The sequence below is a fragment of the Gallus gallus genome, chromosome 6 (genome assembly GCF_016699485.2).
Source record: "Gallus gallus isolate bGalGal1 chromosome 6, bGalGal1.mat.broiler.GRCg7b, whole genome shotgun sequence".
In the NCBI taxonomy this organism is placed as follows: domain Eukaryota; kingdom Metazoa; phylum Chordata; class Aves; order Galliformes; family Phasianidae; genus Gallus; species Gallus gallus.
The window spans coordinates 24,101,997-24,129,222 of NC_052537.1; the positions used below are offsets into that span (position 1 = coordinate 24,101,997).

Here is a 27,226-nt window from a genome sequence, read left to right on the forward strand (position 1 = left end):
GGGGCACTCAGAGCGCTCCGTTACTTCAAAGGAAGCTGGGCATAAGTAACTCACCTGACCCGTTTCTTCAAACCTCTTCCTATCTGCACTGTCAATGACATAGATCTGAAAAAGAAATGAGGGGAAAAAGTTACTTTTCCCAGAAGACTCTTCCTTAGTATCATATAAATGAGCTAAGCCTAATAATTATGGTTTCGGGCACGAAGATACTTAGTATTATTTATATACCGAGTGTTGGCAAAACATCATGACGTTTAGAGAGGAACCTCCTCTTTTAAAACCAGAGGGAGTGGACAGCCATGTGGTTAGGATCAGAAAGTCGTTGGCGGCAGTACTCGGGATGCTCCCACCAGCTCCATGTCATCTGAAGAGAACAGGAGGCTGCCTGGCATCTTCACAGACGGCCAGCTTACAAGCTGAAGCTGAGTACAGGCTGGCAAAACGTGGGGATCCAGACATGGTCGTTCACCCTAGCAAACAGTGCCCAAGCTCTGCAGTGCTGTGAATAGACCAAGCTGCTTTCCAGCAGAACGTGTCACCTTCCCATAAGCCAACATGGCACATTACGGCGCTCAGGGGACAGATGAAGTTTGAATATAGTGGTGACGCTGAGTTTCTGTCGTACCATGACCTCCTGGAACAGGTGGCTGGGGACAATGGCTGGATCCAGCTTGCAAGACTCTGTCTTCAGCTGTCAGCCTGTTCTTAAGGGCGGAAGAGGAGACAGACAGCAGCTGGCTCCCAAAGTCTGACAGCAGAGCTCTTCCATCTCCTCAGAGCTGGGTACCGCATCTCACAGTCTATGAGGGGGTCCCAGGCAGACATCTGTCCCTGGGTGAGGGTGGCTCTCCAGCCTGCAGGCTCCCTGCCTTTGTAGAGGGTCCCCGCCCTCTCCAGCATCATGCCATGTCCTGCTTTCCTTTTGTAAATGCCTCTTGCACAAGCTAAAAGGCTCCTCCAAAGACCCCCACTAGGTAAGGGATTAGTAATTCCAGCCACCCTTCCTCCCTCCCTCCAGCAGTGCTACTGTAATTCAGAAAGCACACATAGCAAACCACACCTAAAGAAACTGGGGAACCTCTGTATAACATCCAGGCAAGAATCACCTCATCATATAGGAAGGGGAAGGTTGCTGGGGCAGCAGACAGGGACAGGACTGGTGATAAACACGGAGCCTTTTGCTTCCAGCCCCTGCCATTCTTCATCAGTGCTGACTGAAGCTGCTAAGATGTCACATGCATGCTCTTTGGTGGCTTACAGGGAGCAAGTGTCAGCCCGGTTTTGAGGGAATAGATGAGCACAGCACCCTGCCATCAAGATAAATGGCATCCTTGCAGGCAGTCTCAGCGCAAGACTCCACGCTTCCAGGATAATTCTGACCAAACAGTAGGGGGAGGGAAGATCTTTAGCAGCACTATCTACTAAACTGTAGATATGCCCTTAGTGAGCAGTGCTAGGGTTGTTTAAAATGGGACTGGGCGCACAGTAGGAGAATCTGCATGCCAGCCTTGTGGAGAAATCTCTGCAAGCTCGCAGGCCTCTTAACTGATCAGCTGGGGTCTGTGGTCCTCCCTGTGGCTGATGCACACCAAAAGAGCCTAGGGATGCATAGGAGGGCCGGACGCAGCTGTGCAGGGACGCTGCAGTAGTGCACGTGCCTGGTGCCATGTGATGGGGAAAGGCCCACGGGCATGTGTGACACAGCCTCTCCCTGCAATGTGATCCCAAGCACGTGCAAAAGTACTGCATCAGCTGCACCTGCCCTCTCTGCCCCTCCCAAGTACCCACCCCTGTGCATCCCATTTGAGGTAGGAAGCACGGACTAGAAGGAAAGAAAGAAGATGTAGAGTGCTGGTTGTGAAACTTGATTATCATCTTTCCTCCTTCAGGACATCTCAGGGGAAGCTTAGCAACACATGAATACAATAGCGGAGCGCTATTTTTTAGATAAAAGGTGACACCTCACATACTATGGTGCTTCTCTAACTGGCAAGGAAGACCCCCACATCATAGCCAGCCAGGCTTCCTCCTGTACCGCTCTGTTTCCTGCTAGGGAGCTATCTTGCAAGATGAGAACTGGAGACACAGCGCTCAGGGCAAAAGCCACAAAAGCACAGCAGAGAGGGTAAAGTATGTGCAGAGTGCCTACTTCCAAACCAGAAACCACTGTGCCAAATAGCTGCAGGTGCCTGTCTGAATATGCAATCAGCCAGATATCCACACCTTATTTGCCTGGGTTAAGCTTCCAAATATCACAGGTGTGTGATGCAAGACCTAGCTCTCATTCAAAGGCACCTGCATGGATTTGAATTTGCAATCACTTCCTGCTTTTTAATACTTTTTAAAGGGTCCTTTCTGCTTTGTGCAATATATTTTAGGAGAAGATGGAAGCAGGGGGTCCTGGGAACTGTGGTGTATCTTATTTCATCTTTCTTCTGCAGCTAGGCTCACACAAAGCTTGTCTCTGGCCCTAGTGTTTGGTAACATGGTTCGCCAGTTTGAGCAGCCCTCAAGTAGTGTATTGGAGCTTGAGAAAGAAACTCACGTGAGGGTGGGTGACTCCTTTGAGTAGCAGGCCTAAACAAAACCTGGAGTAAGTGAGCTGGGCAGAAATTGCAAGCGGTGGGGCTGGATGAGGAAATAATACAAGGGATAAGATAGCTCAATTTAAAGAGGCATGACCTGCACCAGGTTTGGAAGAGGAGATGAATTACTGGCTGTAAGGGGTGCAAGAGCTGGCAGAACTTGATCTCATCTTTTTTGTTGCTATCCCAGTTTTGGTGCATATGGACGTGGCAAAGCACTGCACTAACATGCAGACAGTGCAGGACTGGCTGCTAGCTGGCCAGTAGGGAGTGCAGGCTCACGTGCACATGCACATCAGTTATTCCCTCTCTGAATTCACACTGCTGCTTCCCTCCAAACTGACTCTGGTTCTACTAATTATCTTACTTGTATGAAAAGAAAGGTTTTCTCTGCACGTTGCTTTAGATAGAGTAGGAGAAGGGCTGGGAACACAGCTGTATTCATCCCCTGTCTTTGAATTCACCTTTATTTCTACACCTCTCACGCAGCACAACCTGGGAAGGGGGGAAGACCACAGACCAGCATAGCTCATTGCTTTGCCAGCAGAGCCACACAGGCACTGTTTTGCAGTTGCACAGCCTCTGCAGTCTGAACAACTGCTGTAGCAAAGATCCCCTAGCTGCTGCTTTGCAGTGTTGACTTTGATTTGCAAATCTACATTCACCCCACTAGCAGCTGCAGAGCTCAGACCCAGAGGGCATGATAGCCCTGCAGCCATGCCACGTTTTCTTGATGGCCACAGAAAAGTATGTGTAGTTTGTCCTGCTAGTTTTTCAAACACAGATTTTTCTCTTTATAAAGATCGCACCGTTACTCCCTGAAAAAGCTGCCACTCAGGTTTATGCCATGGTGGTTGCCTTCAAACATCAGACTGCAAATTAACACTGGAAAAAGAGAATCTGCAGAATAGACTAGAGGACTTTTCAGACTTATATAAGTAAGATATTCATTTGGACTGTGTTTTCTAGGCTTGCAGATACAGCCAGGCCCTTCAGGACCCTGACGTGAGCCTCGCAGCAACGAGCTCTACTCCTAGTTGCACTGATCCTACTGTGGAAGTGAACTGAAGCTCCCAGCAAGTCAGTGAGTATGTATGTGTGTGTGAGACAGAAGGGAGGAAGGGCGTCTTTCAGAGAGAGCTTCCTGCTTTCCCATGGGAGCCTGTAGACCTTGCTTAGAATGGCTTTTTCTCTGCTCCCACTGGCAACACTGCTTGGCAGGGGGGTGGGCCTGGAGCCCCCAGACTGTCTCCATCCTGCCATGTGTGACTGCATGTTAGAGGTGCTCTTTGAAAGTAGTCAGGACAGCACTTAGGAGGTCTCAGGGTAACGTGCTCTGGCATGGTCCCGCAGTGTAATTATAATGGTAGTCAACTGTAGCTAATTGTAAGGTAACTGCAGCTAAGATGTCAAAAACATTAAAGGACAGTGTAATGATGAAAGGACCAAAGGAAAAGACAAGGGGTTTCTCTGTGTCCCTCAGCCAGAAGCCTTCCTATCTGATGCCAGACACAACATTGAACTCTTCTGTGCCTCAGTTTCCCGAACTATGAAAAAGGCACCATTCTGACCTACCTCCATACATGAGGCTTGAGTCACTCATACCCATAATAGGCTTTTGGAGTCTCTGGTGAAAGGAGCCATAGATGGGCAAGCTGCAAGTTATTGATGTTCACATTTTTGAAAGAGCCTGAGATGAGAGGAAAGGAACTGGCCACAGCCAGCACCATCCCGTGGAAGTAAAAACATACAGCTGAATGATTTCTCCAAACATCGCTGTATTTTTCTTAGTGCACCCAACCAATCTTGCCATTTCACTCGGAATAACTCCTGTTACAATGGCAATGGTGTTGTTGAGAACTGGGACATTATACTACTTGTTCCTCCCTGGCCAAGACCATGGATTACGTGAACACAGCATTCAACTGCAGCCAATACTTACAAGGATATCAGTGTTTTCAAAATAGTTCCTCCAGTACGGCCTGATCTTCCTCTGTCCGCCTATGTCCCATACATTCAGCTTGAAGCCTTGAGACTGTACGCTTTTGATGTTAAAGCCCTGGAAAGAGCAGAAACAAAGGCACATAGAGCGTAAGCCTGAATGGCTGGATCAGATTCACAGGCAGACATTAGCACCTTATATATCCCATGCCTGCACCGTGCTGTGAGATGGGCCAGGCAGCCATAAAGATGGATCGGCTGCGGGAGAGGCACTGGTGAAAATGAACACAGCCTCTAAACCATCAGCTTGCCTGTGTTCCTGGGTCAAGGGTTGATGCTGTCATGGCTACGGAAACATATGATGCAGTTAGTACCCTGGAAAGGCCCAGCAGGGTGGGTGCAGGAAGAGGTGGGAGAGCTGCAGATAAGGAGAAAACAAGGGCGCTGTGAGAAGCAGGACTGAGCTTGTGAAAGCTGAGTAGAGAGTCCCAGCTAACGTGAAGCCAGAGGTCTCAGCTCAATTCGACACAACGCAACTAATGCTGGGCTTAAAAGAGCAACAGCTGCATGTCTGAAGGGTCCATTTCATCAATTAAAGCACCAACTGAAAGGGCATTCAAGTAGAAAAACAGGATGTGGCGTGGGCTGGCAACGTGCTGCCTCAACACCCAAGGGACTGGGACTTGGAATTAGGGTGTTGGGGCTGGGAGCTCTGCAAGGCAGCTACAGGGTGGGGGGAAGCATCTCCCATAGCTCTCTAGCAACCTCCTCTGGTCAACACAGGAGCAATGCTGCAGCATTTCTGATGGGTGACATCTCTCTCCCCAACCCTGATGCTCCAAGATAGGGGGCCAGAGGTACCAGAGGGGAAATGATGGACTATACAGGATGTTTGGAGTTGGCTGGGTGTAAGACAAAAGGCCTTTCTCACCTGTGTTGGTGTGATGTGGCTTATGTCCTCAGATGCCAGCTGTTTCAGGAGTGTGGTCTTGCCTGCATTATCCAGGCCCAAGAGGAGGATCCTCACCTCCTGGTCTGGGGTGCTTTTCAGTTTACGCAGGATTGACAGTAAACCCTAAATTAGCAAGAGAGACTGTAGTTGTAATTTCCCCTCTGACTTTCCCTGGCAGGCCATGCTCCCCATCCCTTTAAACAGGTTCTGTTCAGTGCTGGATCCCAGGTCAGGTTGAACCTCTTCCCGTTTCCTCTCCTACTCTTCTCCCTCCCTGCAATTCTCCTTCATCTCCAAAAGCATCAGAATCAATCATCAGAATCATCAGTGAGGTCTCAGACAGCACAAATGCCACTCAGTGGGGTGCACCACTGGCTGCATCGCTCATGTCACACAGCTGTTTGGCACTGCCTGTGCCAGGAAGACGGTGCCTAAGGATATTACATGCAGGAGCTGCAAACCAAGTCCTTGCGAGCTCTTCATTATCTTTATCAGAGGGAAAACCCCATTAATTTAATCTCCCTCCTAGTTGACTGTAGGTTACGGCATACCTGACATCAGTTCTTTTCATAGTAACTCCCTGATCATCTCAAACCCCGTTTATCTGTCTAAAACATGCCGGACCCATGGGGCACGTGCAGTTCTGATTCTCAGGATGTAGCACTTAACAGCTATCTCAGATCACCACACGTCCTTGCTAAGAAAAGCACAGTGGATTTCAGTCATTAGCCAGGCTCAGCTCTCTGAGCTGACAGTATCACTCAGGATTAGGAAACAGAATATGCAGGTCAGCTCATTTACAACTGTGCACGTTACAGCAGCACACCCAAGCTTTTGTCAAAGACCTGAACCTTTCTGAAATGGATGGAAAATGGTCCAGATCCTGACGTGCAACCACGAGGAGCAAATCACCCTGCTTCCATCTGGACCTCAGCCCCGCAGGAGAGGGGCTGAGATACACGGATGCTCCTGCAACTTGTTTGCCTGGGCAAACCCCAGGGAAAAATCCACCCACAGCTCCTTCTGGAGCCTTCGGGATCCTGCTCAGCCTCCCACAGACAATTTCCATGTCTCGAAGGGCAATCGTGAGAATGAAGTTCAGATATCAGCACAAACCCAGGCCACGGGGGCCCGCCTCTCAAGCAGTTTTGTTCTCCCATTTGCAAAACGGAGACGACAATTCCTGTCGACCTGCAAGGGCAAATTAGCTAAATGTCACAAAGTGCTTTGTTGCTAAGAGGAACTACGCCCTCTAAATATTCCTGCTGGGAGCCGAGGACTATCTGAGCCGTGAAGGTTGCTCCTCATCCCCTCCAGATCACAGCAATCAGAAGCCTGTCCTCAGGATGAAGGGCTGCAGGACTGCTGTCACAGCACCGCACTGCTGCTGCACAAAGGGCAGTTTGGAAAGGACGTGGCACTACCCATCGTGATGCCAAAGCCTTCATTGCACGGTGTGAAAATACACCCAGATCCAAACATAGGTTAGATTTGATCCATCCCCTCCAAGCATCTTGGATTTGGAAGTCATTTGTTGGAGACCCATTTAATTAGCAGATGTAGTTCACAAATACACCATGTGAAAGAAGAGGAGGAACTTACTGAAATTGTGTTTGATGGACATTTGGAGAATGCTGCATGGCTGCCATTGTCATTGCACTTTTGTGGAAAGCTGAGGGTCAGAAATTCAGAGCTCGTGCAAGGAACCACAACAGCAAAAGTGAAATCACCCTGCCCCTTGGGCTGCATCACCTGCACCATCAACAGGCTGCTGAACACCTGGGAAGCCGGGCCCAGCTCAAGGTGCTAATCAGGAGCAGGCTCTGCTTGCTGGTGGTCAATGCCCGCATGCACTGCCCACAGCCCAGGCTGTGACACCCTGTGCCGAGGCCGGGTGCCCACAGCTGGCTCTGTGTGGCCACAGCGGGCGGATGGGCCGTGCCGTGTGGGTGCAGGCAGCTCCCCCAGCCCGGCAATGCCAGGGGGGGAGGGCAGGGAAAATGCCCAGCGATGGGATGGCCCGCAGTGCCTGCGTGCCCTTGACATCATTAGAACATGCAAGCTGTAATTGCCCGACTTGCGCCGCACATTTTTTCACCTGCAGTCAGATTTATGGCTGTGTTTGTTGGCTTTTAAATACACGGAGCCTGGCTCCCCACGAGAGCAGGAACTCTAAAATTCACACATTCTACCCCCTTCCCAGGAAAGGCTGTGAATTTCCCGTTCCTACAGGCTGACCCAAGCCAACACGGACCCATCAAAGCGCCGCTGCTGACTTCAGAGGGCTCTGAACCAGGCCCCCTTATTTCAGTTTATTGCTCATGGTTAAAAAAAGAAGTTGTTTTAATGCTAATCCTATTCGCAGCACCGCTAAGAGTGGAGCGGTGCATCCCAGAGCAGATCAGGATTAGGAGCCGCTACGTTTCAGAATTCAACTCCGAAACAACGAGCGCAAAGCAATGTATTACCAAGTGTTGCTTATCTACCAGGGAGCGATTCCCAGGGGTCGGGGAGAGGAACTGTTGTAAATGTTAATGGAGCTGCTCCCATTGTAGACAGATGCTACTTCTGGGCCAGTATGACAGCCTACGAGAGAACGATCAGCATCGCTCCATATTCTGCTCGAGTGACACCGCTGCATGGCTGATCGCAGGATTATCTGGGCTAGCCAATGGACGGGAGGATATTTATAGAAATAAAAGTATTCTCTAAGGTATAAAGTAAGCTGATTTAAAAGGCTGGAAGACAAGCAGGCCAACACAGAGAGGTGGACTCTATCTCAGAAGCCGCCGGCATAGGTTACATGGTTTGTGTACACAACTTGAATCAAGAGCCAAGTAATAGCCCAGGCTACTGTGATTGTTAGTATTTTGTAAATGTTATTAAAAACTGGCACCCAGCATTTTCTCCCTAGTTAGTGAATACGTAAGGCTAAGGAAAGCTAGGCACAGATTGGTTTCTAATATACTTACTGTTTTTTTTTTAATTGGTGTTATGAGCATACTGGTTAGGAAGACACAAAACATTTCCTGACAGCTTGGTAGACTGGAAAAAATAACTCAGCTGAGTTCCTTGCAGCATGCAGGCACTACAAGGGACAAGCAACCCTCCCTGCACACATGCTGCTGGATTAGCACCTCTCTGCTTGCAGACACAGCGCTGAAACTGACTTGGCCCAATGAGAGACAGGAAACAACCACTTGATATCCATGGTAGACATCAGATAGAAAAGCCACCAGGTGGGAAAATGTGGTGCAAAGAGGAGACTCAAATGCCAAGGGAGAGCAGCAGGGCCTTGAGGTGGTGCAGCAAGCAAACGTACCCTGAGTGAGGAGGGAGCACACGTGGGGCGAGGAGCAGGACGGGTCCTGGCAGAGGAGCTGCAGGGATGGCTGCAGGAGTGCAAGGGCAGCGTGGCATTTGCACAAGCTAAGCAGGCTGCGGCATCTGTAACAGAGAAGGGAACTGCGGATGCTGTTTGGGTCATGAGCAGCACAGCATGGCAGCGCGTACAGCCTTTGGAGAAGGGCAGCCATAGGGAGCAACTCAAGGCAGGGCATGGCCAGCCAGCGACCGCCGCTCGGTCATCTCAGGGTTAAGCAAACTACGTGTTCTATGTCAGGTTGGCTTGTTTGAAAACATCATTATCTTTGGTGGAGAGGGCTTTCTTTAAAGCACCATGAGAAGACAGACCGATGGGGTCAGCAACAAGGAGACGGCACTTTCCAGACAGTGAGTGGGGACACACGAAAAGAAAAAATGACTCCTGACAATTACTGTGAAATCAGAGCGGGGCATTACATTCAGAGATGCAACTGAATGGGTAAGTGCACCCATAAACACGTTGAGCATGAAAGGGAAGCTAACCATCTTATTAGCATCCTTCTGAAAACAGGGATGTGCGGTTTTATGAAAGCCTATCATTGCTAGGTTTAAAATACCCACTGAATTATCGAAGGACGTTCAGTTATAGCTGCATGCAGTAATCCCGTTCTCCTTAAAAACAGAAAATACAGACATATATAAAGACACGGTGACATTTATAGTCCTAGCTAAGGGTTTTGTGGGTTTATTCAGCTTTAAATCCAGGCTGTAGATGGGCCTTTTGAACTAGTTGATGCATGTAACTACATCCTGTACCACAGAAGCCGCCGAAAGGAAGATTCGCTTTATAGGCCAAAACAAAAATTGGTTTGGGACAAACAGAGCATTGAGATAATCTGTTTAAATATTGTATCGGATTGGCAATATATGACCATAACGGAAAAGAGCCATTTCCCCTCGTACTGAGGGCAGGATACGCAGGGCATGGAAAAAGCTCGGCCCGCAAGCCACGGCACAGCACAGTTGATTCCTACTAGGCAAGAGAAGTAAATGTACTCTGTTTAACTTTATTAACCGCAAAGCTCAGATAATGAATTTTAAACAAAACCACCCTCTGTCACCAGCAATCTCTTATCTCGTGGATGTGGACGTTCAGCCAAAATGGAATCCATTCACCGAGACGCAGCACAGCCACAGCCCTGCGCCCCTCCGGCCGCTGTGACCGCATCGCCCACCCCCTCCCTGCCGGGCTCCCCACTGCCACAGCTGTGGGTCGGACCTTCACCTCCTGGCCCTTTCCAGCCGGCTCATGAGCCACAAAGGTGCCGGCTCCATCTCCCAGCAGCGCATGGTCCCTCGCTCTGTCCTCCAGCCACCCCTTTGTGCCTTCCCTACAACCGTGGGAGAAACTTCACACAACACCCACAAACCGGCCCGCGATTCTGCCTCTTGCTAATTCTGCCTCTGCCACACCTACAGTCCTCCAGGAGGTTTCGGGCGGTGAAGGGGCCAAGTTCGAACCTGCCTCGAATTCACTCTCCTCCTATCGCTCTGTTATCTCTCACCACGGAGGGGGAACGTCTCCTTGTTCTGCGCCCCGAGCACAGCCCAGCCCTGCTCACCACCGACTTTCAGCAAGCAATGCAGCAGCACTTCACCATTTCTAAACAGTCAGACGAAGGCAAGCGATGCTCGCAGGCAGTCACACAGGAGTCACACGCCTGGGGAAGGATGAGAGGTTTTGCTGAGCCCAAACTCCTGCTTCCAGCAGTGGATGTTTGAGGCTCCATTTGCCGTCCACGGAGCTGGAGGAGGGGAGCCGGCCTGACAACTGCACTGATTAGCTGGTGCCCTGAAGAATGACGTTTGATTACCTTTATCTTCGGCTGCAGAACTGCAAATGTCACTAATGGTCATAAAATCACCCGGTCCTTTTCAAAACACAACCGAAGTAAATTAATCTATTGAGCACGGTTTATTCAATACTTCTTACTCTGGCAGAACTCCCAACAAAATCATTTGCTTGCTGCATGTCTCCACCATATGGTGTCATTCAATGCAGACTTTCTTTTCTGTGCTGAAATCCCACATTTAATGGAGCCGAGTCACCTACAGAGCTCTTCCAGCTTGAACCTACTAACACAGTTTGCTGTCAAAGAGGTCACACGGCACTCTCTGTTTTGGTGCATTAACCAACACCAGCATGAATTCTCCTTTCATAATTAAAATCAAACTCCTCTGCTCTTTGCAGACTTCAAGGAGGCGCTCTGCCCTGTGCAGGGGATTGCTGATGCCTGCCGCTTTGTCTCCCCTTCAGCGGTGCAGTACTTGGAAACCTCCTCCAGTTGTTGGTGTACTGCACTCCCTGCACATCGTTTCCCATAAAACCAATGCACAACCAGTAAAAAAACGAATGTGTGACGTGCAACTCAGCTAGGAAAGCAGAGCAGAGGAGCACTGCTAAAACTTTGGAAAATGTTTTGTTTTAATGGAGTCAGTTTGGTACAGCCTCCGTGTCAGACAAGAGGCAAAGGGAACATTCTGAGCACTAGGATACCTACAGCAGGCAACAATACTTGCTGCTTTTGTTAAATATGGGAGCTCAAGGCCAGGAGGAAGGTGTTTGACTACACGTTTTGCTATGTCGGACCTCTGTTCTCTGCACAAGATCTGCCTGGTGTCATCCAACCACTGCGTGACTCAGTTTCCTCAGCTGTACAATGGGGCCACACTTTGGCAGGCCTGGTTTTGATGCAGTGATGTCATCTTCAGTCAACAGCCTTAGAAAAACTTAGGTCGTCCCCCAGCCCTGCTACCCATCAGCAACATACCATCTCACTTGGTGAAGACAAGCAAGCTGCAAGCTCTGCTTCTCACAGTGCTTCCAAAACTTTTGAAGACTGCTTACCCTTTCAGGAAACATCTCCCTTCACCCTTGCTGTGAGCCCAGCACACGTGCTGCTCAACTGAGCCAAAGCCTTCAGCGCCACGCATCTCTCGTGCTATGCATTTTTATGGCTCATCTTTCCCTCCGTGCTCCACCTACGACCTTCCAGCACCCCTGCCTCACAGCTGTGAGAAATGCTGGTATGCTCTGCAGAACAAGACACTTCCCCTCTGCACTTATTCACTCGGATGAGCACTGAAATAATTTAAACGTCAGCATTAACCATCTTATCACTGGAGTGGGGAGCATGCAGAACTGAAGGGGATTTCAGTGCTAACCAGTGCAATCGTGATGGGTCAGAAACGCGCCCATGGGCAGCTATGGCAGCTCAGATGGCAAGCAGTGCCTTGTTATGTCAGGCTGTCTGGATCAGTTCTGACTGCTGCCCCATACCGCCCGGCAGCAGAGCCCTGGATGCATGTGCTGGTGTTCCAGAGTTTCTGCCATTGAGGGCTACTCAGTTTTAGGGCAAATTGAGACTCCAGAGAGCCAGTAGCAGAGCTCCCCAGCCTGCTGCCCAGCCCAGCCAGTCCGTTACCCACACCATCTGAGACGCTGCAGCTCCAAAAACAATTCCCAGAAATGGAAAATAGACTAGGAAGCATTAAAATGCTGTACCAAATAACACAAGCACTGGAAAACACCCAGTCGACCCTCCCCATGCACAGAGCACTCACATAACAACAGTCAGATCCCAGACTACACCAGTTTATCAGGACATCACAAAGCAGAAGAGCAGATTTGGCTGGTAGCAGCTGCAGGCCAAATGCATCCCACAAAGCGCGGCGCTGCTGGAGGCAGCTGCCTTCATCTCCACAGCAGATGTCCATCCTGTGATGGCTTTGGTGCCTGGTGTGACAAACTCCATCATCGCCTGATCTAAAATAGAGCAGGTCTCACAGACTTTATCTCAATCTCTTTCTCTGTGGCACAGCAGGTGGGGATGCAGCCAGAATTAACTCAGCAAAGATGAGGAGCTGCCTTTGCTGTTCTCACTTATGCCTCCTTCTGTGCATTAATCCAGCTTGAATCCAGAGAGTTCCTACACAAAACTCACCTTTGCCCTACAGAAGCTCTTTCCCCCATGACCATTTTCCTCAGCTTGGACTCTCTGCACACGCTACACCCCGGCAGCAGCTCCCCAACCACCACAGCTGTTTCCCACCCCTCTGCTGATCCCCATTCTTTCCTGACAGTCCTTGACGGACTCCACCAGCATCCCCTGTCCCACCACAACTACTGCAGCATCCAGCACCCAAGTCTATCATTCAGCCTCAACCTAACCTGATACGGGCAACATTTCACCCTCACCACACATCTGTCTCCCAGTGATGCCCTCTGTCCTTACCAGACCCTTTGCAGTGAGGCTCCAATTCCTCTCCTCAGTGAACACTGCTTCCCGTCAAATAATCTGTTTCTACACTTGAGCATTCCTTTCCTCCCTGGATCATCCTGTGGGTCTTTTCCAACCATGGTGATTCTACGATTCCACGATCTCTTTCTCTCACTAGCACCAAAACTCCTCTATTCCTTCCCACAGTGAGTTCTCTCTTCAGCCCATGCTGTCCCCATTTCTCCAGCCCATGGCAGAAAACCCAAGAGCACCCAAATCCCAGCAGCCTATCCTAGCCAGCCAACAGTGACTGGCACAGTACAGTGATTCCCCATACTACTCATCCCATCCAGGTCTCTCCCAGTCCCTGGGCAGTGTCTCGGCCCTACCCATGCCCAAACACCCAGCTCCTTCACCCAGGCTTCTCTGCCAAGACTGAGCTCTCCTTTTAAGGCCATTTATCAACAGCCTTTCCAACTCTGCAAGCCCTCCTGGAGCTCCCTTGACTTCTGCAGCCCCCAGGAACCAACACAGAACGGATGGGTTGGAACAGATCTTAAAGCCCACCCAGGGCCCCATGCAAGTAGGCCTTGAATTCCCCCAGGGATGGAGGAATGGGGAACCCAAATCTTCTCTGGGAAGGCCATGCTGAGGTCTCCCCACAGCCTTCTCTTCTCCGTGCTGATCACGCCCAGCCCCTCAGCCTGTCTCCATATGATAAGTGCTCCAGCCCTCTGAGCATCCCTGTGGTCTGCTCTGGACCCGCTCCAACAGCTCCATGTCTTGTGCTGGGGTCACCACCACCACCACCTCTTCCCCCTGGCTGCCCTGTCCATGGTCCTTCCACGGCCACAGGTGCCCCCAGGCCCTCCCCAGCACTCGGTGCTTGAACGCTGCCCCCATCGTTGCCAGGTCCCTTCTGTCAATCCTCCCTTCTGCCTCTCCTCGGGCCAAGTGGCCCTCTGCCGCTCTGCTTCCCACCCGCACCGAGGACCCCCCCCAGTCCCCGTGCAAACGCAGCCCCCCAAGACCCGATCCTCGGGCCAGACACCCCAAATTACCCCAAGGCCAAGCGATCTCCTCCGACCTGGCCCACGCGGCCCCCCCCGGCCCACCGAGGGGCTCCCCGGCGCCCCCAAGGTCCCGATCTCCCGCCGGACCCCCCCCAGGGCCCCGATCTCCCACCGGGCCCGGCCGGCCGCCCCCGCCCCGCTCACCATCCTCTGCGCGGCAGCGGGGTTACCATGGGCAACTGCGTCACACACACGCCGCCGCTACGTCCCGCGTCACCGCTTCCCGCCGGACGTACGGAACGCGCTCACGGCCGGCGGGAGGGGGCGGAGTCGATCCTAACTCCGCCGCCATTCAGCGAGCGCGCACTCCCCTCCCACCGCCGGGAGGTGGGCGCGGCCTCTCGGCTCGCTCTGATTGGCTGAGGGCGGCCACGCGGCGCGCCAAGGGTCTGGGGGCCGCGCAGGTAGGGCCACGTGGGGTTGGGGCGCGCGGGTTGAGCGTAACGCATTGCTGCGCGGTGCGTGCCCGTCACGAGGTCTCTGTGCAGCTCTGCGGATGTGCAGTCAGCAGTGCACTGCGAGGCAGCGTCAAGAGGGGGGAGTGCGGCGTAGCACCGTTGGAAGCGTGCAGTGCTGATGGGGTGCGGGGTAGCGTAACGTGGAGCATGCCGTGGGGGTGTGTGCAGTGGTCAGGGTGCAGTGCAGTGCAGTGCAGTGCCGAGGGGGGGTGCGCTGTGCTGCTGAGCTGTCTGTAGGGCTGTGCAGTGCGAGCACTGGAGGGTGCAACGGCACGAGGGTGCAGGCGGTGCTGTGGGGCTTGCAGTGTGGGCATGGAGGGCGCAGTGTACTGCCAGCGGCCTGCAGTGCTGCAGGGACACGGAGCATAGTGCAGTAGCGCGGGGATGGGTGTGCACGTGGAGGGTATGCTGTGCGGTGACCCAGAGGGAGGCATTTGCAGGGCAGCGCGGTGCAGTCCCACTGGGGGCTGCCCCACGGAGGGAGAGTGCAGTGCATTGCAGCAGCACTGTTGGAGGCCGGCGGCAGCAGTGCCTCGGTGTGGGGCCGCTGAAAGTCCAACCCAGGCGTTAAATATAAACCTGCAGCAGTTCAGTCAGTGTAACGCTCCACGGCAACGCAGCGCTATCCCGAAATGGCTGCCGTGCCCCTCGGCTTCGATATCGACGCCCCACGCTGGGACCAGAGCACCTTCATGGGGCGGCTGCGGCACTTCCTCAACATCACCGACCCGCGCACCGTGCTGGTGCCGGAGCGGGAGCTGGACCGGGCGCAGGCCGTGGTGGCAGGCTGCAGGTGAGCGTGTGCTGGTGGCATTGCTGCGGTGCTGGGGGTGTGCCTGTCACCTGCCCGAGTGCTGCTGCAGCATCTGAGCACCCTGATGGAGCTGTAGATGTGTCTGTTTATTGCAGGGGAGTTGGAAGGGACCCTTAAAGGTCACCTAGTCCAACTCAAACGATTCTATGATCCATCAGAGGTGGTTTTGTGGATGTTTATTGGGTTTTGGGGAGTCCTGAGCTATCGTGGCTGAGCTCCCGTGGCTCCGGGCTTGCAGGGCCGGGATGGTGCCACCGGGGAGCAGCCAGGAGCAGCTGCTGTATGCCAAGAAGCTGTACGACTCAGCCTTCCACCCCGACAGCGGTGAGAAGATGAACCTCATTGGCAGGATGTCCTTCCAGGTGCCAGGTGGCATGGCCATCACTGGCTTCATGCTGCAGTTCTACCGGTGAGAGCTGGGGACACAAGTTGGGACACAGCCCGGACAGCCCTCAGCTCCTCCAGGGGCACTAATGTCCTTCCTGGGTGTCCCTGAGACACTGCTAGGAGCCCAGGAGTGGGTCACCCTCAGACACCTCTGTCCCCATGTGCTTGCTGCTCCCATCACTGAGGGCCTACCTCAGCCCGGCCAGGTGGATCTCATCCCCATCCCAGACCCCTCAGGGCTATGCCTCCTCCTGTGCTGTCTGCAAGGCCCTCTCAAACACGTTCATTTCCCAGCCCTGCCCCTGCTCCAGTCCCTGACCTCAGGCTGCAGTGCCTCAGTTTCCCCCAGCAGACACCAGGACAAGGGTTCAGAGGGCATCTTGTTGTCTGTACCCTGATGGCCCCTGGGCACTCCACGGGCCCTTTTCCCTCTGCAGGACAGTGCCAGCCGTGGTGTTCTGGCAGTGGGTGAACCAGTCCTTCAATGCCATCGTCAACTATACCAACCGCAACGCCGCATCCCCCATCTCTCTGGCGTAAGTGTGCCCCTGGGATGGGACGCCTGGTGCCTGTGGGATGCACCAAAAAGATGTTCAGGCACCAAAGGAGCAGGATCTCAGTGTCAAAGGCAGTGTTTTGTTTTATATTTCCATGCATCTGTTGCAAATCACCAGGCAAATAGGAGTGGCTTATGTCACAGCCACCACGACAGCCCTGGCCACTGCTGTGGGACTCAACCTCTACACCAAGGTACATAGGGATGGGGTTCCAGCAGCACCTGGCTGCATCCTGTCCCCATGCTGATCCCATCCTCCATCCTGCAGCGTGCTCCTCCCTTGCTCGCCCGCTGGGTCCCTTTTGCCGCTGTAGCTGCTGCCAACTGTGTGAACATCCCAATGATGAGGCAACAGTGAGTGCACCTGGGGTCTGCCTCCGCTTCCCAGCCCCAAGGGAGGATGGTAGTGGTGGGATGGGATCTATATGGTCACCACTTTGCATATGGGAGAGAGCATCCCTGGTGGGGTAGCCCAGCATTGAACGAAGCAGGAGGGTGGTTTGGGGGTGAAGATGTCCATTTTGGAGTCTTTGATGTCCTGGTGCTGCAGGGAGGTTGTTGGAGCTGCAGGAGCTTTGGGGTGTTCCCTGGGGCGGGGGTCCATGTGTCAGCCATACCCTGAAGGTGGCAGCATCAGCCCAGGGGTGGTACAGCCCAGGGTCACTGCATTGCTGCCCCTACAGGGAGATCATCCGTGGGATCTCAGTGACCGATGAGGACAACAATGAGCTTGGGCATTCCAGGGTGAGTGTTTTGGGAGGGAGAGCAGGTACTGGAATGGGGATGCGTGGACAGCAGCAAGGCTGAGTAGCCACTCTTGCTCACAGAGAGCAGCGGTGAAGGGCATTGCACAGGTCGTGGTCTCCAGGATCACTATGGCAGCTCCAGGCATGAGTGAGTGTGGGATGAGGATGGGGACCAGATCCATATTGCAGCTCTCAGCTTGGCCAGTGCTAATGGAGCTGCGTGGGCTGGTGGGGTCCCTCACTCTTCTCCCCTCATGCAGTCATTCTGCCCATCATCATGGAGCGTCTGGAGAAGCTTCCCTTCATGCAGGTGAGCCCCTGCTGCTGCTCTGGGCGTGGGACTGTGGCAGTCAGCTGGGGACTGACCCTGCTCTTCCCCTGCAGCGGATCCGGGTTCTCCATGCGCCGCTGCAGGTGCTGCTGTGTGGTGGGTTGTGAGTATCTCAACCAGTGTGGCTCCAGAGGATGCCTGAAGTCACCCTGGAAGAAGACCCCACTCAGGGGGGATGGCAAAGCTGCTTTCCTTCCAACCTGAGCTCTGTTACATTGGGTCCTGGGCTGGGACCTTGCAGCTGGGGGTGTGCAGTCCCAATGCTAACACCCACTCTCCTTTGCCTGCAGCCTGCTGTTCATGGTGCCGGCAGCCTGTGCCCTGTTCCCTCAGAGATGGTACCTGTCCATGGCTTCCCATGGGAGCCTTCCTCCTCCCCTCACTCCCCACAGCCCGTCCTGATGGGCACCCGGGAGGAACAGGATGATGGTCTCAGTGTCTGTCCCCTCTCCCCACAGCTCCCTTGCGCTGGCTGACCTTGAGCCGGAGCTGCGGGACAGCATCGTGGCCAAGCATGGGGACAAAGTGCCATATGTCTACTTTAACAAAGGGCTGTGAATAGAGGCTATCTCAGGAGCCATTGTACCCCTCCAGCCCCACACCACTGCCAGACCTGTGCCTGCGCAGGGCTTGGATGCATGGTGCTGCCCCCATTAACCCAGTCTGGGAGTGGAGCTGGGGTCATCTCCCATTTCCCCCACCCCCAAACCACTTTGCTGCCTTAAACCACTGCAGGGGGCCTCTTTGCAAGAGCTGGAGCCCCCGCAGTGAGTGGGAAAGGACCCCTGTGTAGGGGAACACCCCCAAGTCCCAGGACCAGTGCTAGGACTGTGCCTTCCTTGCTCTCAGGTTCTGGTTTTATTCACTTTGCGACTGTCACAATCCCAAAGACCCAAATAGATAATTGTTTTTAAGCTCTGAATTTTGCAATCAGCTCATTGCACTGAGCATGACAGCCAGGCATCGCCTTGCCATCTTGTGCCTCACTGTCCCTGTGCTGGGACCAAGGACATGGAAAACACTTGATTCTGGCCCCCCCCCTCACACAGGGAGGGTCACAAAGCCATTGGGTTTTGAACTCAGGCTCCAAACAGACCACACTGCAAATGACAGAGATGGGGAGTGGCAAATAAAACACGATGATTTTTAAAACAGCTGTGGGCTCTGCTTTTGGCTGGTCTTTGGGTGCCCGGATGGGGCTGGTACATGGGTCGTACCTGCCTTGGACAAAGGGAAGGTGTGGGCTCTCTGCTTGTGCAGGCTTGGGTGCCACAGGAAGACATCACTGGTCTCTGAACTCCTACATTCAGATTGCTCCTGTCCTACGCCCCAAATTTCTGTGAGCACACTCAGGAAGGTACATTCAGCAGCCTGGAATGGAGCTGGGTCCAAGGAGCGTCCAGCATGTTTGGGAGTGCAGTGATGCTTTTAACGCAAAGTCCCACAGCAAACACGCTCTGGAGAGCTGTTGCTATCTCCTGTCCTCTCCCCTTAGTCCTGGGCAGCAGGATGGGGTGCACACAATGCCCTGGGCAAGAAGACGACGGTTGGTCTGTGATGGGACTAGTATGAGGCTGACCAGCACTGTCCTTGAGCCAGAAACCACCAAGCTCATAGCAATGGATTCCCTCTTCAGACCTGCACAGATTGATGCTGGCTGACAACAGCACAGCAGGGTTTCTAGGTTTCTAAGCTGCAGCAGCAGCCTCCACGGGAGGATTCGTGCCATCTCTGCCACTCACAGCTCCAGAACGATGTGGAGGGCCGGCAGGTGGTTGCAGACAGTGTGGCCCTGTGCTGCCAGGTTCAGTCCAGCTCGGCTCTGCATCATACTGCTGCAATAGGAAGGAAACCTCACTGCCAGAAGTCAGTGCCGGACTCAGCCCTATTTGTGAAGAGCTGCGGGTGTTAATTACACTCCGGTGATGAGTCACTCCCAATCTGGGCTTGTCCCATGCTCCGGCTTTTGCCTCCTTCCTACTTCTAATTTCAGGGCAGGATGGGAAAAGGAGCGAAGCTCTGCACAGTTGAAATGTTGGTGCTGCAGCATGTTTACAACCTTCTTTCAGTAACAACCAGACCAAAGACGTTCTGTTGGGCTGCAGCAGGGCTGGTGAGTCACGGAAGACCAAAATTTCTTTCAGTGAATGATGAGCAGCCCCAGAACCTTGCCCAAGTGCTGCTGGAGGTGCTTAACCCAGGTTAAACACGCAGGGTGTGTGCCCAATGGGTTAACTGCTGCCGGCCCACGCTTGCAGGGGTGCAGGGTTAGGTGTGCCCCAAGTATCGCCCTGGTTGAAAAATCCCAAGGGCAGGAGATAAGTTGCTAAGTTGATTATTTTTCTTTTCTGAGCGTGTTATCGGAGCATCTCACGAGCATCACTGTGCCAATCCCCCGTGGGGGCTGCCTGGCACTCAGGGATTGGCATGGCACAAAGCCTGCACACTGCCCACGGGCTGTGAGTGATCCCAGAGTGCTGCCACCTGCACCTGGGACAAGCCCAGGCAGGGGATGGCTGTGCTGGGACACGTCCGTGGTGGGACATCCTTTCCACATGCCACTCCGCTCCCACTGCGGCTCCCCACAGCAGCCCCAACAACCCTCACCCAGCTGCTGGATTTTGGAGGATGAGGGCCACCCCCCAGCCTGGCTGGGTGGGACCCAGGCATGGCACCTGGGTACAGCTGAACGGGAGTACGTAGGGCTGGAGGCATGGCACTGCTGCAGCCTTCCCGTGGGTCTGGCACCATGGTGGGGAAGAAGTGGCTTCGCAGTCTGCTGCCCCATCCTCAGGGCCCGGTGTGGGGCTGGCAGTGTTGTTGACATCAGCAGCAGCTGGCAGCACACGCTGCTTCTGCCTGCTGCTGCTGCGGCCATTTTAGCCACCTCCCCTACGTGTGTTTCCTGGTGAACCCCCAGGCCTGGGTGGGCTGCTTGGCTTTGGGGCTCTCTGTGTGCACTGCAGAGGAGGCTGAGCAAGGTTTAAAGCCACCACGAGGTATGGCCAGCAGATGGGGACGGGCGCTCTAGGGCCACCAGAGAGGCCCTGACAGGCGCGAGGCAACCGCTGCACGCCACGTAGGGGCACAGGCACAAGGGGCAGCGCCCACACCCCTCTTCCAGCCAGTTCCGCCACTCACAACATGGCGGCCATCACACCACCCTCGGACCCCCTCTCCGCCGCGCCACACTCAAGATGGCAGCTCCCTGCGAGCAGACCCCGCCCCTCCCCGTTCTGCCCTGAACGATGGCGTGTCGAGCCAATAGCCGTCCAAGTTGTGCGCCGCCTGCCCAATCGGCGACCGGATGGGGGCGGGACGAGGCGCGGGGTGCCCCCTCGGCTCCCGTCCCGGGCCGCAGTCGGGCTGGGGAGGCGGGGAGCGGGGGGTGGGGGGGATGGCGAGGAGGTTCCGCGCCGCCATGGCCCTGATGTTGTTTCAGGCGCTGCCCGAGGGGCTGCCCGCCAGCGTGGAGCCCGCCCAGGTAGGAGGCAGCCCGGGGGGCGCCGGTCGGATGGTTCAGTGTGCGCTAGGGGGTCCTGAGCGACAGCTGGCTGCGAGGGGCGAGGGTTGTCAGCGGGCGAACTGTGGGCTGGTGGCGGGGTTTGGGGGGTCTGCTAAGGTTTGGGACTGAAATAGAGCTGGGGGTGCAGGGAGCGGGGTTTGGGACCGTGCTGGGGCCGGAGGAGCAGCGGGGGGACAGGGCTGCTGTGGGCTGCAGGAGGGGCTGCTGAGGGACCGCCGCTCGAGGGGAAGGGTGGCCCTGGTGAGGGCACCGGCGTGGGGCGCTGTCAGGTGCGGGTGTCACCTGGGGAGGTGACAGGGCAGGGGGTGGCTGGCGCGGGGAGCGGGGCTTGCCCGGGCAAAGGAGGTGGTTGTTGCGCAGGAAGTGTGGGGTGAGCCTCTGCGTCGGGGAATCATAGAGTCATTAAGGTTGGAAGAGGCCTCTAAGATCAGCTAGTCCAACACATCAGCCCGTCGCCACCGTGCCCACAAAACCGTGTTCCTCGTGGGAAGGAAGGAGGGAGAGTGGTTCAGCCAGGATGACACGAACCAGCCCTTGTCTTTGTAGGCTCTGACCGCCTTCTTCATGCCCAAAGGGTTCTGAAGAAGTTCATTCGCTCTCCTTCATCACTTTACTCAATATTGTGCCTGTGCTATGATGTTCTCCAGCAGTGTTCTTAGACTCCCTATGCAGAATCCATAGACCTTCACCTTGCTCAGTGTAGCTCAGGGACAGCTGTGCTGGGCCAGGTGTCCCGAGCACAACCTGGACCCTGTTGTTCATGGAGTCATGTCTTTTTCATCCTCTGTAGAACATAAATTGAGCAGGATGCCTTCAGATTTGATGGTCTGCTTAGGAGGCAGGAACTGCGTTTTGCATTTGTTGAAGATCTGAACCTCCACAAGATTACGTGAAGGACTTTAATGAAGATCTGAGTCTTCACGGATACTGATCCGTGCCTGCAGATGGCAGGTGTTGTGGTCACACGTTGTGTAGTTTCACTGGGACAATGGTGTGGAGTGTCCTTTCTGGGAAAGGCGTCCATTGGAAAACTGTCTGACTTCTGAAGCAAGTAGAGAGGTGAGGAGTTTGACTACAGATGTTTTAAATCTCCTTCTTTCAGGGCGCTGAGAGTACCAGAAGGACTTTAAAGGCTTTGTAATTAGAATCGCAGAATCATTAAGGTTGGAAATGACCTCTAAGATCATCTAGTCCAACCATCAAATTGGTAGTGCCATCCCAAATTTTCTTGCTGTGGTTTGGCCTTTGCTGCAGTAGGGAGCTGCAAGGTTGGGCTGAACCATGTGTGTTCCATGTTGTCTCAACTGCCTCAGACTGGTGGAAGTGCTTGCTCTGCTCCACCACCAAGCCAACGTACACAAACTGAGTGTATATAGGCACAAGGTGCTGTGGTGTTCCAGCTATGAGCAGCAGCCAGGTGCTAGGACCGTCTAGACAAAAGCTGCGAAAGTCTTCAGCCCTATAAGTGCTAATAAAAACACTATACCTGCTTTGAAGGTTGTGAAAGACACTCCCTGTACAGCCTGTGGATTAGCCAAGGAACAGGTAGAGGAAAGGAATGGGAAGTAGAAAAGGAGGAAGGGAAAAAGAAGAAGAGCGTAGAAGAATTCCTACACAGACCTGCTTGTGGAATAGTTGCGTGCCTGACTTGTAGATATCCTCTCCAATCAGTGCACCAGAAATAGTCCTAAAATAGTAAGACTTGGGTGGTACAGTACGTGATGGTGGGAGAGAAGAGCTTTGGCTGCCTGTGTTTTCTTTAGAGTTCTTAGATGTGGATGCGTCTCTTACTCGTTTTCTTTTCATAGTTTGTCTATATAAAACTCATGTGGTTTATTTTAGATCTTAGACTGTCTGTCAAAGAGCTGGTATTATCTCACAGCATACTACAGATTGACAGCAACCCACTCAAAAACTGTCGTTTTTGAGTAATGTGGGATATATATATATATGTATATATATATATTTGAATAATGTGTGATCTGGGAAATGAGAATGTAACTAAACTTTGTCTGCTTTCATGTTGCCTTGGAGTATGATTTCCTTGGAGGTGATGGGCTTGTAGTGGTGAGCAGTGCTGGCCTGGGAAGATCTCTGCACCAAGGGTTCCTATGGTTATAGCTAGACCCCTGCCAGCATTCAGCTCTTGGTCTCTGCAGACCACGGCCGCCCTCACTGCCCATGGTGACTGCTGCCTGCTGCCATCTCCATCTCAGACAGCTGCAATGCCCTGCTTGCTTCTGCTGCTGGGTGGGGAGGGCTTGTTCAGGGTTTGTGCTTCTGTGAATACTCTCCTACAGAGCTGGAGGTCTGAGGCTGGGAGGTGCTGCAGGAAATGTGTCCTCTAAATAATTCAGGAGGTGGAGCTGTGCTGCCTAGCCACACTGAGCAAACATTGCTGAGAACACGCTGTACTGTGCAGGAGGGTCTGATTTTTTTTTTCAGGTTAAAATACGTCCAGGCTGCTGAGGATCTTAGAAGACCTTTCTTTTACAGTCTTGCTTTAGGTGGCAGGTGGAGGGGAATGAAGATAATTAGCACAGCCCAATCTTGAGCCCAAGTTCTTTACCTGCCCCTGTGGCTGTGCGTTGCATATGTGCTCACCATGGAGCACAAAGCTCCGCTAACAGGAGTTGGAGCATTTATCTGCAGATTAAGGGAAGATATGTTGCAGTTGTGTAACAAAAATAAGATCGGAGTAAACACAGGAAAAAGAAACCTGGCCATGCCCGGTTATGGCTGCACTTGTATAGCATTAGCTGTGTGCTGTCCCCGTGGTTTGAAGGAGAGGGAAGTGGGGAAGTAAGAAATGAATTAGGATGTCTTTTAAAATAAATGCCTTTAAAAAGCAGGCTTGATCAAATGTGTAATGTTAAACTTCGAGCATTAATCATTATTCTATTGCGGATTCTATTGCAGTACATCCCTACAGGGCAGACTAAAGGTTATTTGACTGTCCATCTGCTTCCCACTGCAAGCAGCTTAATTATCACATCGTTTTCTCAACTGTTGTTTTCTTTAAAAACAAGAGATTTAAGTGAATGTTAACTATGTGGCAAGCCTGAGGAATCTGTCTTTCTCTAATAAAATGGTTTTGAGCCAAAATCTGACAGAAGCACGGATCTCCTTAGAGGTCCATTTCATTCCAAACTGAAGAGCTCTTGAAATGCTGTGACTTGAGAGATGATTCATCTGGGTGGCAGAGAGGAGCCATGTGTCCAGGACAGGCCTGGCGTGACTTGATGCATCTGACACCCCTTCAGCTCAATGTTTGTGCTCAGGGCTGTGCTGGCTGTGACCACACATGAAGTTACCAGGCTTGGTTCATACGTGCCTACGCTGGGGACCCTTCAGGAGCATCACTTCAGGTAGCGTGTGAGCAGCAAAGCTTCAGTTATCCACATCTAAGAGAGACCCATCTCAAAATACACACCAGCTTTTTCAGTTAATGTATAGGTAATGAGTTGCAATAGCACTTTGGTGCTGTGGGTCTTTCAAGAGGAGAGCTGCTTACACAACGCCAGAGCTGTATTTTGCCTGCTGAAGTATCTTTGTGACTCTTGCTTTTTGGCTTGCTGATTCCCCCAGTTTTGGCAGGAGGCAGCAGAGATCAAAGTACGACCTGTACTTACTCAGAGCAGAGCAACTAAATAACTGTGCAGATTGAATTAAGGACTGCTCATACCGCTGTGGTTATACCTCCGTGTGCTCCAGTGTCTCATCTGGATAGCATGCTTCCCCACGGATTAACATTCTTCCGTTTGTGAGCTGCCCTCATGATCGCACACAACGCTGTCAGAATTTCTCCTTGCATCCCTGCAGCTGTGCAGCAGATGGAAGGCCTGGTCCGAAAGTGTCCTGTGTGCCCTAGGCGAGAGCAGGGCGTTTTGTTTAGGCCAGAAGTGATGGGCTGATCTTCTGGCCTCGTCCCTCTGTCCCACGGTGTCTGTGCTGTGCCCTTTGGTCATGGCTGTGCCTGTGCAGATCTGTCCTTGTCAGGCATATCCTGGAGTGTTGGTAACACATTGCTGCAGGTGGCCCTTTGTTCTGTCTCCTGACAGCATGCAGGCATGGAGGTGTTCCTGTGACTCACACTGCCCTATTCTATAGGGGACAAGGTAAGAGGTAACCAGGTAACCCTTCCTGGTTAGCTGCATAAGAATCTCCTCGGCTTGATAATGTGTTTAACTGGTGACTTTATGGCTGTATACACGCTCCAGTCTGGCATTTGTTTTAGTGGGTTCATGAATCCCAGAGGACTGGGCAGGCTACTGATGGGGTTGTAAGGACCCAGCATATCAGGGACATCTCAAAAGCAGTCCTTGAGTCCGGGCTGGTGACAGACAATCATGGAAAGGCAGTTGTTCATAAATGGGCAGTGTGCTAGTTGCGTGTCGCAGACATCCTGATGGCCAGGTTTTGGTCTGTGCTTCTAAGCTGGGAGAAAGCAAGCATGCAGCATGGAACCTCAGGATGATTTCAGGAAACTTTTGCCATTTAATGTACTGCCAACCTCTTGTTGTTAATGGGCTGCAAAGAGGTGGGCGGGTATGGTGAGCTGCAACCAATATGTACAAGGCATGGGGTGTTGGGTTTGGGAAGTGCAGGAGAGCCCCTTGTGGGGATCATGGACACAGTCCTTAGGACAAGCAGAGGAAAGCTTTTACCTCAAGAAATTCTCCCTTCATTCCTCTTTATTCTTTTGCATTGCTATGAGATGGAAGTTCATTACTTGTAGTGGTGATGTGGTTCTTATCATAGAATCCTTAGAGTTGGGACCCTTAAAGGCCATCTAGTCCCACTCCCTTGCAATGAACAGGGACACGTACAGCTTCATCACGTGCTCAGAGCCCATCCAGCCTGACCTTGCTGGGAAATCTGTGAGCTGGTGATCAACGGCCTGGATGCACACCCTAGCTTTGGGAAAAACTTCACTTGGAGACTGATTTGCTGGCCTGCAAATGTCAGTCAGCCTCGTGGAGCAAACTGATGGCAGGTCAGCTTTCAGAGCTCTAGTGGTTACAGAACTACTTTTATTTATTTATTTTTGTCTCTTGCTGGCTGAACTGCAGACAGAAGTGGAAAAGGCTGATGAGCTGTAGAGGTGGTGATGAAGGGAGGGTTTCAGCAGGAATCTCACAGCCATCTTGAGCTTTCCCTGTGCAAAAGGTGTCGAGCATGGCCTGTTGGAAGTGGGGCAACTCAAACACGAATGGTACGCCCACAGGCATTGCAGAGGGTCTTTAATGAGCACAACTGATTGACGCTTTTCGGTCCTGACTCTTCATAATAAGTTTTCGTTTGTTAATGCTGCATCAGTAGTTGGGTGCTTGGAAACTTTTCCCTTCTGTGGGATCTGCTTTAAGTCCCCGGTGGTGGGTGATGGCCAACATGGGAGCTGTCTGTGGGATCCTTCAGATCAGGCTGTTAGGTTGCATCCACCCGTGCCTCTGACAGCTCTGTGGTGCTGGCTGTGGGCACATGGATCCCAGCTGGCTGAGCTAACCAGGGATTGGGAATGACCGGTGGGGAATAGGAGGATTAAACACTACCTGGGGCCTGGAGGAGGTGGTGGGCATTGTACAGGGACATGATAAAGGCTGGGAAAAACCTTTTCAGAATGCAGCCCATCTTCAAGGCCACGCTACTGAGCTGACTTCATTGTGTCCTGCACATCAATTGTTGTAAACCCACAGGGAAAGTTATTCTTAAGTGCTCTTCTCACCTCTTCTTGCAGGGAGAAAAGTCTCTTCTTCAGATAGGATCGGAAGGACCTTTGGTCTGTGCTTGGAAAGCATTTAGTACGGCTACCTGAACGTATGTGAAGGTCATGAGTCACGTCTGGGTCTCCTGCGTGATGAATTCCTGCCTTTGTTGCTGGTTGTCTTGTTGGTTAGGCTGCAGGCTGCTTTTCAAGCAGCGAACGCTGAAGAGGAGGAGGAGGGTTGGGGGTGCATTGTGTTGTCTTCAGATTACCTTGTCATTTTGACTTCTGCCTATTTAGGAGAAACAAACTTCACCAACAGCTTTCATTCGGTTCTTCAGCCTCCCGCGATCTGAAGCTGAGATAAAGCAGGCTTGCAGACATCTGTCACTGCTGATTGTCCCCATTTACTGACACTTAGCGCCTGGACTCAGACAAAGCCTGCCTGAAATTGCAGTGGCAAAAATAAGTTTCCCCTTCATTCGTTTCTCTCTCCTTTTTCTGTCTGTATTGATTGTTCTGTCCCTTTGTTCACCTCCTGTTTTTTTA

At 52.7% G+C, this 27,226-nt stretch overlaps 3 protein-coding genes across 29 annotated transcripts in view; 2 read left to right on the forward strand and 1 right to left on the reverse strand.

Annotated features, from left to right (window-relative positions):
- The window catches only part of ARL3 (ADP ribosylation factor like GTPase 3), a 28,091-nt gene extending 13,736 nt beyond the window's left edge, over positions 1-14,355 (reverse strand). Inside the window, exons 1-4 of one of the 2 annotated variants that reach the window (XM_421730.8) lie at positions 14,300-14,355; positions 5,458-5,601; positions 4,528-4,644; positions 55-105 (exon numbers count right to left, since the gene is read on the reverse strand). In XM_421730.8, coding sequence (XP_421730.1) covers positions 55-105; positions 4,528-4,644; positions 5,458-5,601; positions 14,300-14,302 — 315 coding nt within the window. In that variant the 5' untranslated portion in view covers positions 14,303-14,355. Of the gene's footprint in view, positions 1-54; positions 106-4,527; positions 4,645-5,457; positions 5,602-8,800; positions 8,981-14,299 lie in introns of those variants that run through there. The other variant, XM_025151664.3, reaches the window with a different exon arrangement.
- Positions 14,356-14,506: 151 nt separating this feature from the next.
- Positions 14,507-18,601, forward strand: SFXN2 (sideroflexin 2). Of its 12 annotated transcripts, none has more exons than XM_046943304.1 (12): positions 14,507-14,736; positions 15,199-15,406; positions 15,666-15,836; positions 16,252-16,350; positions 16,447-16,564; positions 16,639-16,724; positions 17,054-17,114; positions 17,198-17,264; positions 17,377-17,426; positions 17,501-17,550; positions 17,738-17,785; positions 17,906-18,601. In XM_046943304.1, exons 2-12 carry the CDS (start codon positions 15,246-15,248, stop codon positions 18,003-18,005), a joined length of 1,011 nt encoding a protein of 336 aa, XP_046799260.1. In that variant the 5' UTR covers positions 14,507-14,736; positions 15,199-15,245; the 3' UTR covers positions 18,006-18,601. The 12 variants fall into 12 exon arrangements, with proteins under 12 accessions (XP_046799260.1, XP_040558901.1, XP_046799259.1 ...); XM_040702967.2 differs by having other exon boundaries at positions 16,489-16,564; XM_046943303.1 differs by having other exon boundaries at positions 14,507-14,559.
- A 2,236-nt stretch (positions 18,602-20,837) lies between these two features.
- The window catches only part of WBP1L (WW domain binding protein 1-like), a 50,005-nt gene continuing 43,616 nt past the window's right edge, over positions 20,838-27,226 (forward strand). For 11 of the 15 annotated variants that reach the window (XM_046943311.1, XM_046943312.1, XM_046943310.1 and 8 more), the window contains exon 1: positions 20,838-20,931. Coding sequence is in view for 1 of the 15 variants with exons in the window: in XM_004942244.5 (XP_004942301.1) it covers positions 20,845-20,931 (87 nt within the window). In the remaining 14 variants the exon portion in view is untranslated. Of the gene's footprint in view, positions 20,932-21,733; positions 22,033-22,074; positions 25,092-27,226 lie in introns of those variants that run through there. The other 4 variants (XM_046943316.1, XM_046943326.1, XM_046943317.1 and 1 more) reach the window with 2 other exon arrangements.

Coding starts and splice junctions, on each gene's coding strand:
- SFXN2 (XM_015288744.3), top strand. CDS start 15,246: ATGGCTGCCGTGCCCCTCGGCTTCGATATCGACGCCCCACGCTGGGAC. Junction 16,565..16,638: donor GACTCAACCTCTACACCAAG/GTACATAGGGAT, acceptor TCCATCCTGCAG/CGTGCTCCTCCCTTGCTCGC. Junction 16,725..17,053: donor ATCCCAATGATGAGGCAACA/GTGAGTGCACCT, acceptor CTGCCCCTACAG/GGAGATCATCCGTGGGATCT.